We start from the raw sequence: 16,427 nt of genomic DNA on the forward strand, positions 1-16,427 counted from the left end.
TGTGAAAAAATGGGAGCTGCGCAATCTGCGAGCCAGCGAGTTATGCCAGCCATGCAAATTTTGCAATTAAGTCTAAGCACCCATTACAAATAGAACTGATAAACTGTTGTTATTAATTCTAAGCACCTTTTTTGAAAATGTTAGCTTTCAATAACTGTGTGATCCGCATGTCGGACTCGCCATGCATGTTGGCTCGCATGACTCGTAGTCATGGCTTGCGTGCCTCGCATGACCCGCTGGCCCGCACATTGTCCAAACTCTGACAGTGTTTTGTCAGTTCATGGATCTCTTTTGAGGTTGACATTATCAATACAATGAACATTCAACTTAAAACAGATTATTTTTCCCCATTACCTGTTTGTTCTTTTTAACGAGTTTCAGCAATGTTTTGGACTACTTAAAAATGATTATCACTTGTGTATTTATTTGATAGTCACGGAAACCTTAGAATGGAAAGGTTGGAGGTCCGTATAGTGAGAAACTGTGACCGAGGTCTTGAAAAGGCTGCCCTTCGGCCGCCGAGCTAGGCAAATTTTTGACGACCGATGTCACAGTTTGTCCCTAAATGGCCCGACCCTTAACTTTTAAACAACTTATTTAATTTTTTCCTCTCTCTCTCTCTCTCTCTCTCTCTCTCTCTCTCTCTCTCTCTCTCTCTCTCTCGCTGAAATCACTTCAGTGGTAGTTGTTAACTAGCAGCGCGTTTGATAGGGAATGCAAGAAACTGAACGTTGCAAAGATAAATATAGTTATTTGAATTCCATTTCCTTCTTGCCTAATACAAATGTATTTTGAAGCACTTACATCTGTGTGTAAATATATTTGGTGTCCCAAAATGGAAATGTAATGTCATTACACAAACTCGCGGAACCAGGGCTAGTAGTCCGCCCGCTTTGGCAAGATAGAAAAATAGTTCTCTTAAAGGACATGTGATTACTGGTAATGAATTCATTCTTATTTGTCGAAATTTACAGCAAATAAAAAGAGAAATTGCTGGCAAAAAGGATGAAAGGGCAAGTAATGCAAGGCTAGAAAAAGCTACTATGCAGAATTAATCATCTAGATTCCTATCTCACATCTTTTCAAAGAAAAATCATGGGAGGTCCTTACATTTTGCAAAAAGTAATTTATCACTTCAGGCGTCGTGTGACTTAATCGGGTTTGCCCAAAAAAATTACTGTTCATCACCTTGGTAAAAAAAAAATTCAAAAAATATTTGCGGGTCTGTCGATTTAAGGAAGAAAGAATGAAGACATAATCTTTACTACAAATAATCTTTAACTTGAGCTTTCATTTGGACTAAAAAGATGTAAACTTAGCGAAAAATGATAACATATCCTTTGAAAAATAGTACTGATGAGGACAAAAAAAAAAAAAGCGACTTGGGACAACCTCGACTTGTTTCGGTGGATAGTGTTGGCCACATTATACTCACAATTTTCACTATTATGCTACTTCTTTATGCTCGAAAAATGCTCAATAAGTCTCACTATTATTCTCAAAAATATTCCCCCAGATCAGTCATTTTTTACATAAAAATAAAAGCCCCAAACAACCAATCACCACACATGGCCACGTCCGTTTCCTGTGGGGCAGTTGATTCTCACATACACTGTATATTTCTCCACAGGAAATCAGGAATCCCAATTTCGACTTTGTACCTAATTCAGATGTATTTATTTCTTTATTTTCGATATTTGGACATATTTCCAGGAATTTTTCTTACTATTATCCGGCGTAATGTGTGATGCTCATGCCTCACTATTATGCTCAAAATGATGTCGGCATAATGTGGACAACCCTATTGGTGGACCGTCAATCTGTTATCGCGGTTCAGTAGTGAGATCATGCGACGCGGTCTTTCTCCACAACGATGACACAGAGGTAGAATCGCTTAGATGCCTGGATTCTCAGGATACTGCCCGGTCATCGTCCTACTCACAATGAAAGATTAAAGAAACTTACTTATTCCAAGAGCGTGGCGTTTGAATTTAGAAAAGAGAGAGAACTCAGTGCTGCTATGGTCAACTCATATAATACAAGAGTAACAACTTTTTTATAAGATAAATACTCATCTTTGCTTATCACTTAATTTTTTCTTAGGCAAGAAAGATAATAAGACGGTTTATCTGACGCGAAAGGTCAATTTAATGTCTGATATGCACGCTTATTTAGTTAAAATGCATAGGAAAAGGCAGGCGGATCCACTGGCGCTACGTGAGCCGGACATGATCATGGAGGTTTAGTTGGTTGCGGGCAACAAGCATCAATATCAGTCACCGAAAAGAAGGAAAGCAGTTAGCGATTGAAAACTCCCGCAGTGAATATTTCCTCAAGTTGCCAGGGGCATAAACTCCTGGATAAACTTGAAATACATGGAATTTGCGATAGAGAAAACAGAGAAAAGTTAATCAAATAAATAACGACGTCGCTGCATCCAGCAGATGCTTAGTTCTTAAAAGTTTCGGGTTCATGCATCACTGTCATGCTTGTCATAACTTTTTTGATAAGTATGCTAGCATGTTGTTAGTACTAGTCAAAGCAAAAAGGGTGGTTACCTTCTATTCACTGGTAAACGCAGTCACGAAAATAGAATGTACTTGTTTGAAGAACCTGGTCGTAATGGAGAGACGAGCTTCATTTTTAAATTCTTAAATTTTTATTGAACAAGCGCGTTGTGGCCACAAAGCAAACAAAAGTTTTTTTTCTTTCCGGCTGATGTTACAATTCTCAGATGTGTAAAAATCGGAGCCTTCAAATGCGGGCCCTTTGGCGGCCGAGCACAATCAGAGAGATAATCGACAAATTCGCGATTGGTAGAGATAGAACTGTTGAGAGATGATGAAACTTACATTAATGACATAACAGTTAAAAAAGGCGTGCAGCTGGGATAATCCACTTTTTCGAATTTGCAGGTAAAGTTGACTTACCAATTATTAGCAGAAGAAGTACTTTCAGTCAACTTTCTATCTAATTTGTAAGTGACATTATGAGTTCGCTGCGCAGTCTGCCAGACAGCCTTAATGAGTCCATTACTCGGGAAAATGAGGTAGGTATCAAACCGTTTATGGCTATGCCCTATGCAGCTTGCCCTTCAGATATGGCCAGCTTGACAAAATGTTCTACACTACTAATAATTTTTAGAACCAGGTAACAAGGAATTCAAACATATTCTGAAGGAATAAAATTCCATTTACTTTGCACAAAACTCATTCCGGAGCAGATTTTTTGTCGTCATCTTCTTGTGAAAAAATACCTTGAACTGTCTCCGTTGGTGGCAGTTGTTCTCTGTGTGATCCAGCGAGTAAACCCAGTGATTTGCTTGTGAAACAAAACTGATTACTCCAGAGGACTGCTGTTACACTTAACTGATAAATATTTAGTCCCTGAATGGTTTGGTCAAATAGGGGGCATGTGACGTAAAACAATCCTGCCAAGTAGCTGTGTTGCAAAGGTTTAGATGTAACAATGCCCATTGCAATGAAACTGCTTTAACTTTTAGGACGCGTTCAATTTACCGTATTCCAAAATCAGAGTACATGGAATATAAGTTAGGATATATAGTTGCAGATATTCACATTAAGATATTGTCAAACATCTGCTATATCAAACATAGCTTTATTATCTGCATTGCTGCAAAATGCCACACATTGTGGTTTAAAGCATCGCTCCACGCACTCTTAGTCCGGAATAGGGTCAATGGACCGCACCCTTAGTGTGCATTCGCCGAGCAGAAAGCCCCAAGTCAATGAAGTATCAGCAGAATAAATGCGAATCATACTAAATGATAGCACACACTGATCCAGTTCTTTGGGATAGAGAATGCGTATGTATGTCTACATATTTTATAGAGTATGGATGACAACTATGATGCAAACAGTTGGGAACAACTGTCCGACGGAGTTGAAGAAGAAATTTACACGGGACCCCGCGATCAGGTTAGTGAGTTGATTATAAAGTTTCCTTCGTTCTATATTCACAAACTTTCAACATAGCTGAGTAACCGCAAGAGAGGATAAAATACTCCCGCATTCACAGAGTTTCCACAAAACTGAGTTAGTAGACGCGCAAGAACTAGAAACTAGAGACTGACGATTTATTGTTTCCATTTCCGCACGGGCCAAATACCAAAGTAAGTGTAACGCTATATGGCATTTGGACATCGCGTGACAATTAGGCAATATTGAAGAATAAGATAAATCTCTTTGTTTGTCCATCCAAAATGGTCCGAAAATAAACGGGAAAAATATTCTTGCACGATTTTGGAGGGATAAAGAATGTGTATTATAGTAGTTTCTATATTGGCTAAGTACACGATGTACATTGATTAGAAGGTCACGAACATAATATGCCCATAGACCGTATTCAAGTGTTTCACACAGCGTTGATCAACAGTGTTTAATTCAAAACACCAACTCCGAATAGCGCTGATCCACAAGCAAATTGTTGTTCCCTGTTAGTGTTGTCTATCGACTCAGGTCGAACGGTTCCTTACTACGTTATGTGCAGTTAACAGTGGATTGATTGTTTTGTTGTTGTGGATGGATTATTTATGAACATAATCAAAGTTACGGTATGCATCTATCGTCCTGTTTTTTTAGGATCTTCATATTCCGGATGACGATGTATTTAGTTACCGGTATCAGCCTGTCAGTCCAGGAAACACTGTAGGTCAAATGTACGATTTACACTAAAATGCATGGGCAGTGTAGAAAATACATCTTAAGCTTTGGGCACTACTGAATAACCCTTGCTACCTCTAGCTATAATCTTTGATTTCCTCTAGCTTATAATAATCACCTCAGTAATAACCTTGATTTAAATAACTGTATTTCTTACAATTCGCTGATTCCGGTTGTCGATTGTTTAATGTAAAATGACGGTATTATGGATGTCTTTCGTCCTATTTCCTGTCACGTTTTTTTAGGATCTTCATATCCCGGGTGATGATGTATTTTCTAACTTGAGGAGTTACCTCGATCAGCCGGACAGTCCAGGGAACACAGTGGGTCAAATTTATATTTTACACTTAAATGCAGCAAATCACAAAGTAGTTAATGCACGCTTGGTCCACTCTAGTTATTATCTTTGATTTTCTCTAGTTATGACTTAATAATAGGCTTCATTCAAAGTAGAAAAGACAGAGGAAGTAAAGAGAAAGAAATGAGAAAAATTACATAGGAAATTAAAATGCTTTTCATTCTGAGTTGTCAAGTGCTACATTCATAATGAAAAAGAAAACAATTTGGATTTTGCCAGTCAATGTCAATGCATTTTCATTTAATGGTTGGCAATTTGTTTAAAAGACTGTACACAGTGGTGCTAATGGCAACGAGGACCCAGCTGAAGAGCAAGGACCCAGAGCGTTGCCTTCAGGTGGTTCTTCTGGTGACGAGGTGACTAATGTGGTGTCTCTTAAATCTAAATCATAATGATAAGAATCCTTGATTGGAGTGGGCATTTCTTTGAGTATCATCTTGACATGTAACGAGACTTAACCAGACTCAAAACCCAACATGCCCAAAATAATTCCATCTTTGTACAGTATCTGTCAAATGCATTGTATATCTTTGGGAGTAGGTTTCTCAATTTTCTCTTCAAACTAGTTTATTTTTTTCGGTTCATATTTTCAATATGATAAGCTTAACGAATGTGACATGAAGTTGAACACACTACACGTATTCACACTGTCTCGATGTATTTGGCTCCCAAAATTGTACTGTCTGGACAAATTGACAGCACATGCTTTATATGTTTTTATGGAGTCAAGTGTTTGTTATTCTTGTTTTGGGGAAATACATTATTGTATTTTGTTTGAAAATAACACACATAATTTTTCATTACCCTTACCCAGGGTAATAAAATGACTGCACTTTATTTCTAACTTTAGGAATGGAGATGACTATTTTGAAATTTAGTCACTGACAAAACTTCAAGAAATAATTTGATACCTGCAAATGCTCCAGATTGTGGATTTACTGCAAGGGAACTTCACAGGGTAGCAGGACAAGGCTCGCTTTATCTTCGCTTGGTTGAAGCATTCCCCAGTCAGGTAACATAATGATGTATTTCGTAAGCTGCTACTTTGTTTAGTTTTTTTTGGCATTCCTTTTCACATACTTTTTGCTGAGCTCCACACCACTGTTCGCCATGCTGAGCACCATTGTGAAGATAATGTGGTGAAACCATGAGTTGCTTTTGTCAGCATGTAGGTAAGATAATAATAAAAATTATTGCTAGCTGGCATGGACGCCCAGTGAAGTTTCCCAATAATTTAATAAGATCATACTAATAATTATAATGTTATTAACGCATTTACACCTCAAAACACCGAAGTAAGGACCACATTGATGAGTGAAATCGTCTACCAGTAGACAGAGTAAAATATATTTAACTCACACACAGGGGTCAATGGGTTAATTATTTATTTCAGAGCCAGAGTCCCATACAGCAAGGTTCATCTACAGGTAATATTGACACTGATCGATATTTTTAAAATCTTAAATTTCAAAAACAAAATGTAAACTCAATGAATGGACAACACCTCTAATTATTGTCATCAACATATGTATATATGAGATACATAATCATTACTATGTCGCTGACTAACTATTATAAACATGATGTATATACAAATCATGCTCACCTCAAAAGTTGCACTGGTAAAGTTACAATGATCCAATAAAGTATATTACATAGACAAAAAATCAATCCACAAGGGCTGGTCGTTTTTTGCCCCTATTCTTTGGCAAATATCATTTTCATTATTGTCTACCTTTCTACATCACAGGAAGACAGTCCCATCCAGGTTTTGTCTTTCGACAAACTTATCTTTCGACAAACTTATCTTTCTGGAGGTAAGTACGCTTATGGACTTTTTTCATTTGGGGTTTTTGTCAATGTAATGCCATATCAAAAAACCATACAACTTTGTGTATACTAACCAGATACGATATACAAGTTAAGGATACCTTAAGTCACTTGGTCGTACAGTAATTTTGGCAAGGTATTAAACATTGTATATTTAATATACTTATAAGAATTTTGTAGAAGTCAACTGTATAAATCCTTCAATGTTTCGTCTTTTTGTTTTCCAATTTGACCTTTAGTATTAAATCAAGTCTCACTGATATGATCCTAACATTATTTTTAACTCAGCAACTAGATTTGGTGCTTTGGAGCCAGAACCAAGAAGGAGAGTTTCAGGAAGTGATGCGCAATTAAACATTGCATCATCAAGCAACACTGAAAGAAACACTACCTCTGGTGATCGATTCACTTTCACACCCCCAAGACCATCCAGTTCAAGTAGATTTGGCAGACCATCCATGACAAGGTCCATGACTTCTAGTACTGGATCAAGTTCAACATCAACCAGTACAACTACCAATGGTCCAGTAGCCGAGACAAGGGCTAGACTAGTTAGCCATCCAGGTGGAAGGGGACCATCAGGCAGTTCAAATGGAACACACACCATAAGAACCAATAATATAAGTAGTCCTATATCTGGAAGTAGACTCTACAGACTCTCTAGGGGAAGGACGCTTCAAGGTAGGCCAACCTCCACAAGAACCACATCAACTACCACTATTAGTAATGCCAGGGCAGGGAGGAGTAATATAGCACCGATTATGGATACAGCGATAGCTACTAGTACCTCATCAACTAGTACCATTACTAACGCTAGTGCAACGAGCAGCAATGCAACAACTGTTATGGTGACAGCTTCAGTGACTAGTTCTACTTTATCGAGCACCTTATCAACTAGCACCATTACTATTGCTAGTGCAAGAAGCAGCAATGCAGCACCTGTCATGGTGACCACTGCAATGACTAGTTTGACCTCGTCAAGCATCTCCATAACGAATTCTGCACCTGCTGTTCGATCTGGCAGTGTACCAATTAGTCTCTCTGTAGCGGTAACCTCAATTGCCACAAATTCAGTCTCAATACACACCACTGTAAATAGCAATGTGGCCAGTGGGACTAACACCACCAATGTTTTGAGTCCATCAGTTACGGCCAGTAGTGTTGCAATGCCAAGTGGTATGGGAGGTGGTTCTAATCATGTGGATGGTGGAGATGCTCTCCAAAGTAATGAAGGGACTATAAGCTCTTCAGGTGAAGTTGAACATAACCCCGGTCGCAGATGGCGTGCAACTCTTCCAATAGAAGTTGATGACAGTGATGCCGACGATGGAGCTGGGCTTGAAACTGAAGTATCTGGGATAGATAATGCTACTCCACCCACCTCAACATGCACACCTACTACTGGAACAGGTATTACTTTAATCAACACAACTTATTATAAGTTAGTTTTTCACATGCAGTGTCAGTGTATAATTTTAAGACGTTAGGTTAAATATCTAAAGAAAACAGCTTTGGCATAGATATGCATATAGAAACAGGATGGGCAGTTTTAATTTTTGTGGCATTTATAATGTTTTGCCATTACTACTGGTCCAGAAAATATGAGATAAAAGGTTCATTTCATTTTAAACATTGACTTGGATTTTTTGTTTCATTCTCCTTAGTAATGGCAGGGACAGAGTGAACAACCACTATAACTACAATAGCTGTCTCCAGGCAATCAATTGAGCATTTAAGTGCATGCATTACAGGTAATGCATGAATTTGTATTTAACATTTGTGTTTAAAAATTTGTTATGATTTTCTCATGCCCCCAGGTGCAATGATAGTGGGTTGTAATAATTATACTAATGATTACATTGCTCCATATAGGCACCATAGAGTTACCAGAGGCAAGTGTGCTGCTTGATCTGTTGCCTCCAAATCAGGGTATGACGTATTATAATAATATACTCACCAACAGCTGCAATACATATTTACCTTTTATTATCAAATTACACACATGGATCGAAATATTGCAAGCCGAAATTTGACTCTTAGGGCTTCATTCCCATATAACAAGTTGTTTACGGGCACCAGTGCTTTATAATAATTATTATACTTATGGTATTGAATAAGTTGTAGAAGTTTGCAGAACTACCCTACAAGGTATGCAGTCATTTCTATACATTCATGTTCATAATGAACAGAAAAGTAAAAAATTAATTTAAAAAATTAATTGTTGTTGCTTTTTTTGGGCCAGTTGGCAAGTGCGCTACAAACATCCATTTCAATGACACAATCTGCAAGGCTGCCATTCAATCATCCATGTACCTTCTATGTGGTAAGTAAACAAGTTGTGAGACAGATTGTGTCTACTTGGTATGTCAAATTAAGTTTTGGATGACTGGGAAACCTGTGGTGATTGAGGTTGGCAATCAGTTTACAAGTTGTCAATAATTATTGTTATGAATGTTTCAGCTCATGGAAATGGTACGTATATGTGGACAGTCAAGCAGACCAGCACTAATGTGCGTCTGTAGTGAGAGACAGTGGCTTTTGTGGAGGTGACAACATTCTTCCTCTTATTTTTTAGTATAAATACACAGGTGATTATACAAAATCGCGCGCTCTCATTGGCTCACTATCTCGGATTATCAGCCGATAATCACTTTGATGGACAAAATGGCTGCCAGTAGTTGTTTTGCCACTGTAAGTGAAGATGATTTCACGTTGAAATGTTTGTTTTCTCTTTTTTGAAATAATAACGTGTGTATTTATACTAAAACAATTATTCGAGTCAGGCTCAGTGATTATCGGTGAATATTCACCTCGACTTCGTCTCTGTGAATATTCACCAATAATCACTTCGCCTTTGGCGAATAATTGTTAAACATTTAATACAATAATAAGAATATTGATACGCATAGTAATAATGCTACTATTACATGTAATCTTTATTTGTATAGCATCTGTACCACTAACTGTTCTAGGCGCCTTACAAAACGAACAAACATATATTATAAAATTCAATTTTCAATAAATCACAATCATGCTAACAATCAAAGTGCATGTAAGAGAGATGAATTGCCTAAAATAACCAAAATCAATAGAATTATGACATGGCATCACCATGTTTCCAAATATTAAACTTATTGCCTTTTGCTTCATACTGCAGTCACACTGATATTCGATGTTTTACAATTCTCCCATTAAATGAATATAAATCGTTAACAACAACCGGTAACAATGTTGATATAATTTACATTTGTCAGGCCCATTTTTGAACACAGAGATATTGCAAATGTGGTGAATGAGCAATTTTTGTTTTGGGTGCAATCATCAGATGGTGCTACGGGAAAACAAGGTAAAGTAAATTATAGAGTAAACAGTTTGACAGTACTTATGCATAAACTGGGTTACCACAAAAAAAGGTTAAATCTCCACTGGTTAGGGAAAGCTTAAACAAAGAGTATACTTGTACTTACACCATGTCTGTTTAATTAATTAAAATTATGAAACCCTGAATGGTTGGAATGAAAAGTACATGTAAATGACAAGTGTTATTCGGTCCTTGACACATATACATGGAATGAAAACATTATCCAAAGATTGATATAAATTACAAATAGTTAAAAAGTATAACAAAGACAATTGAAATTTAAATGATAATTTTTGTAATATTACTTGATCTCACTGAAATGTTGACGCTTAGTACACAAATATGAACATATACACCTCACACTGTGGTATAATTTAGCTTCACAGGCTTGATCTGTCGGTACTTTTTCTTATTACAAAGCATAACTTGTGTTGTTTTCAGGACTAGAAGCCATACAACATCACAGCAGTTCAGGAATGGTGGCTGTAGTTTGCAATGTCGATGGTTGCAAAAAAGTTTTGCAAAAGATCACAGGTATTGATCACAATAATGTATCTCAAACATGATCCAATTTGACAAGAATATAATTACATGCTCAACCCTTGCTATTCTATCTACACATTAATAGGGGTCAACATGATTGTACAAAATGTAATATTTGTATTAGACGTAACTTGCCACTATGCTTTAGAGGGGAAACATTAAAATTTAATTGAGTGACTTGATGGAACAGATGATTGCTTCTGGGCCAATTAGTAATACATTCTTGAAAGATTTAGCACAAACCTTGTTAATTGATACTAGCATTTCATTGAAGTACGACTTTCAACTAAAGTAAATAGTTAAATTCTAAATATCATCATTCATAGTCAAACAATATTTATTATTTATTCATGCTTATGGAATTTGAGAATAATTATGTTTGAACATTGATAATTAATAATTGTTCACATCTTTCCCCCTCATCACAAAACAATGTTTTGTTTAAGAGTCACCAAGTGTTTCCGAATTCCAAAGACTTCTGGAAGAAGCGTTGAAAGAATTTCAAGAACAGAAGAGGAAATGGTATGAGGATTATAACACACCTGTTGTAATGTCCAATCTAATTAACACATAATTTATAAGGTTTTGTTCATATGTACAAAATTAATCTTAACGTAAATTAATTCCCTTTGCCTTCACCATCTATATCACAGAAGCTAGGAAAGAAACAAATACTGTAAAGTTTCATGAAACATTTCATACTCTGTTATCTCAGGCTGGCCTTAAAAGCAGAAAGGGATTTGAAGAAGGAACAAGATCTGGCATTTGCAGAATCTCTCAAAGCTGACAAAGAGAAGGTTTGAAACATCGATTTTAGATTTTGGTATTAGAGCGAAGTCAACTATAGTCCCATATAGTTTAAAAAGTGTGGCCGCCCATGAATGGAATTCTCTACCAAGAAACATTCATGATACGCCTACTCTTAGGACTTTTAAGTCAAATTATTCAGTTATTTCCTAAATCTCAATGTAAATGTGGTTGTTTGTAGTGTCTGTCAGTCTTAATAATTATCTTGTTTTGCGATGTGATCCTGTATATATTATTTTTTTTGTACATATCTTAATATCTAAAGATTTTTATCTGTTTACAATATTACTATTTTTACTAATCACAGGTTTACACAAGCAAATCTTTTGATTTTACGGTCTTTTCAGTCTAAATAAAGATATTATTAGTATTGTTATTATTATTAATATATCGAGTCAATTGACTAAAAATTCTAATTCAGTCTGTATTATGATCTTTCCAACGTGCAACAGGAGCTAAGAAAAAAGAATACCAAAGGCTGCCAATGTGAACTGCTTGAAGAGGTACACGGAATTACATGATGCATTATGTAAAGAGCATGATGAGTCAGTATTGCTATCAAGCAAATAAATTTTTTTGCTTCATTCATGACAATGGAACAACCATTTATGTATGTACACTAATTATGTTAAAAAAGGGCATGTATCCCATAAATTATTGTATTAATGACATGGAACCAATTGCAGTCACTCTAAGTACTTAAAATAAGGTGTCTGATTTTTAAAAGGACATCAGTCACATATTTTAGTTGAATTCCTTTGCTAGATCCGTTCAGAGCTAATAACCACAGAACCACCACAACAGGAGTGTAGTGATGAACAGCCACAGCAAGAGAGCAATGAGGGGCAACGACAAGAAAATGCAAATGAACCACCAGCGAAGAGGCTTAGATCAGAAGGAGAGATGCAAATTGCTGTTGTTCTTCCTGATGGCAAAAGGCATATACTGGATGTTCCATTGCAAAACACTTTGATGGTGGGTTAACAAACTGTGGGTTGTGATGCATGCATTCTTATTTTTCTCCAAATGACTCGATTACATGTACAGTATGTTCCCTGAACTGCAATGCCGTGTCCCCTGTCCTCATTACTTTATGATCATCCCATCCTCAAAAGTGGGCCCGGATAATCAATGGCTCAATATTCACAATGATTTACTTGCTGGAAAATCTGCAGGCATGTTTACCAGCTTTTTGAGATACATTTACTGTGAATGGGCTTGTAACACTGTGAGTATCAGCTTGTATGAAGTCACAACAACCAATTCGAACCAAGAGTGCAACATAATATTGTAATAATGTAATTTTGTTTTTCATTTAAATCTAGGATCTATACCAAAAAGTGAGAAATTTGCTTCCTGGACAATATGTCTCAGCATCTATTGCTCTACACTGTCCGCTTGACAGCAATGTTACCAGACGGCTTCGTGAAAGCAGCATGCGTATACAGGACTTAGGTCTGGAATCAAATGTTGTAGTGAGAGTATCCTTAAATGAAAATGATGCAAACAGATCACAAGAAACTTAAAAAAAATTTTAAAGTGGATGTGGATGATTTTCTATGTTACAATAGTCAGAACATACTGATCATTGATACAAGTCATGGGAATTGCTGACTCCTGAAATGCACTCACTAGTGCACACAGCAGCAGCAGCAGCATTCAGAGATTAAAAAGTGTATTTCAAAGTATGATATAGTAAACTTCATTCTCAAAGGAAAATCTCGAGGGAAATGCTGACTCCTGAATGCACAGTTATGAAAGTGCTTGCAGTTGAGGAATGCAGCATACATAATATATCCCTCAAATAATAGAGTTTAAAATGGCAATACTAAAGCACAGTCATCCCGGCAACAATGAGCTGAGTTGGTTACTTGATGATACCCCCTGAAAGTCTTAAAATGCTCTTCTGTTCTGAAAGGAACTGCTGAGAAGAGTTGTGTAGGACGAGATACCAAAGGTGACTAACATGTCCCAAAGACATCTTGCTTAAGACTTGTAACAGGATAATACCCTCTTGCAAATGAGGGGGGAACAGGAAACCATTTGAATAAAGGCAACAATAAGAAGAAATGGAAGAAGTGTAGTTTTCAACAACAATATTTCTTGCCAGAATAAAAAATAAACTGTTATTGTTACAAATGTGAGGTACTAGTGCATGAGCCAGGGGGGGTTGTGAGTACCACCTAGGGGGACAAAGGCTGACACTACTTTTTGAAAAGTAAATTACCTGTAGTTAACAAATATATGTGATAGCAAGCTGTCACTCTTAGCTATGCCGAGATATTAAGGGGGTAGGGGTAAGTAGTGAAATTCGTCAAATTTCGCATTTTGTTTACAATCACTTTGAAAACGTGTCAGTTTTTGCTTTTAAGAACCAGAAATTACTTGAAAATATTTGAATATGATAAAGAAAGTATTTTAATGATGTTTTATGCAAAAATATGCCAGAGTGTGCACTAATGGTAGCATCTGCTGACCACCTGATAAAACGCTTTTATGGAAAGCCACGAGGTAAGAACTAATGAATTATTTGCAATTTTTGTACTGCTTTTGATGTGAAAAACAAGTCTAAAATATGTCTTTTAAAAGAATTTGCATTAGAGCAGAGAACTAGATGATTATATAACAAAAAAACACTTTATTTTAGAGATAATTCTTCTCTGTTATCACTGGAAGTTTTCAAGATGGCGGCTGGCTAAATATTGGTTTATGACAGTTGAAAAGGTAGGATTTGCATGGCATATTTTTACTTATTTCGAATATGTTGGTGTCTTTAATGTTATAAATGAAATAAGTGTACCATAAAAACTCTATCTGATACAGAAAAAGCATACAATATTTACAGAATATGCTATGATAGAATTATGGATAAGAAACACTCGAAGGATTGCAAATATTTTGCTTTATTTTGTAACAGTTTTTTATCGAGTCTACAATTGATGTAAGTTTGAGCTATCAAAAGTAATCAGGAATTGACATCGTTGCTTTAAGGTTAGTCTTATTCAATTCCATGGATTTGATACAACAACTAAGCCATGATGAAAACACACGTTTAGACTGAAGCCTTTTAAGCATCATTTTTTGCATCAATAACTCAACATGTTCTTATTATCTGTTTTCAGTCTTTACTGAACCTCTATGGCTAGCAAACTAGGCAACCATACATGTATCCTTCATTCGAAAACTGTTCAAATTGACTCGGATGATCATCTCATCAGCCCCCAAAGTTATGAATCATGGTTGACACTATTCGAGGCTGCAAAAGTTCGTAAGTTTACACCTGTGCTAGATGTCGCACAAAATCTGGAAGAGCGCGAGGTCCCTTCAATATTTTACCATAGAAAATGTCGAAGTATATTCACCATGAAAAGAGACTTGGAAACAATAAAGAGAAAGAATCAGAACCCCCACAACGAAGAGGATGAAGATTTCATACAAGCAGCAAAGAAAAGAAATGTAACACCACCAACACGAGTATACAGCAAAGATTGTATTTTCTGCGAAAAAGTGAAGTACATCCGCTCAACCTCTTCTCGAGAGCCCTTAGTTAAGGCTGCTCAACTCGGAGTCGACAAGACGCTAAGAGAGAAAGCCCTCGCCAAATGTGACCAGAAGATTTTAGCTGTTACCAGCAGGGACATAGTCGCTGCAGAAGCGCACTACCACCGATCATGTTACAGAGAATATACCAGACCCGAAAAACCTAGCCCAAGTTCTTCCTCTACAGACGAAGTAAGGGATGATGCAGAGGAAAAGGCTTTTAGTGATCTATTCAAATACATCCGGTTAGAAGTCATTGGAAAAAAATCAGTTGTTACAATGACAGATCTTACCTCAAAGCTTGAAGTATTAGCGCAAGCTCAAGGAAAAGAAAAATTGAGTGAGGCAACCAGAAAGCATATAAGGAGAAAAATAGAGGCGGAGTTTGGCTCTATTTTATTAATATTTCCAGATGACAAGGGAAAGCTTATTGTTGTTCCAGAGAATTTGAGTGTGGAGGACATTGTGAACATGAATTTGGTCATGAAGAAAGAGCTTGACATTCTGAAACATCATTCGAGCGATATTGGTAAGATAATCGACCAGAGTTCCACTTACATCCGACATGAAATGGAAGTCACCATGGCCAATACATCCATCTGACGTAGACATCCGGTCATTTCCAGTTCCAGAGAGTCTGAAGCGTTTGTTGATGAGTGTGCTTACAGCTGATGTCAGTAATCCATCACAACGAATCGTGAATCTTGTCTGCTCTTTTAGTCAAGGCATCGTCTATGCTGTAACATGCGGTAAAACAAAGCCCCCAAAGCAAGTTCTTTTATCGTATGGTGTGAAGACCCTGACAGGCAATGTTGAGCTTTTGCAAATATTGAACAGCTTTGGACATGGTATATCATACCACCAGCTTGAGAAAAACGACACTGCACTTTGTATAGAGAAAATTGCCAGTAGTCTAAACCAAAGCCCAATTATTCCCAAAGCTATTCAAGCCAACCTTTTTACGAACTTAGCATGGGATAATATTGACCGTTTAGAGGAGACGCTAACAGGGAAAGGAACGACTCATCGTGTAAACGGTATTATAGTCCAGCCTCAATTGTATGGTCCACACCTTCCTACTGCAGCAGCACCAGTTATTGAGAAGCGAAAACAGAGAACAATCAGACAGGAACTTCAAACTATCAACCCTTACATATCAGGTGAAAGAGTGGGACCGCAATCACCTAAGACTGCTGGCGTAACTGAAGACGAGAAAGCCCAAAGTAAACTTGCTGGCTTCCCCGAAATACCCACTGTGTCAACCAGAAGATACCGGGATGGACTGGTTTCAACATCCAAGCCCGTA

General features: G+C 37.0%; 1 protein-coding gene across 1 annotated transcript; it reads left to right on the forward strand.

Annotated features, from left to right (window-relative positions):
* Positions 1–3,854: 3,854 nt before the first annotated feature.
* On the forward strand, positions 3,855–11,348 carry LOC138002244 (mucin-21-like). The gene is made up of 9 exons (XM_068848319.1): positions 3,855–3,938; positions 4,602–4,667; positions 5,307–5,396; positions 6,791–6,857; positions 7,159–8,280; positions 8,743–8,799; positions 9,113–9,193; positions 10,673–10,765; positions 11,221–11,348. Exons 1-9 carry the CDS (start codon positions 3,855–3,857, stop codon positions 11,346–11,348), a joined length of 1,788 nt encoding a protein of 595 aa, XP_068704420.1.
* The last annotated feature ends 5,079 nt before the right edge of the window (positions 11,349–16,427 follow it).

Source organism: Montipora foliosa, chromosome 5 (assembly GCF_036669935.1).
Source record: "Montipora foliosa isolate CH-2021 chromosome 5, ASM3666993v2, whole genome shotgun sequence".
NCBI classification, from domain to species: Eukaryota; Metazoa; Cnidaria; class Anthozoa; order Scleractinia; family Acroporidae; genus Montipora; species Montipora foliosa.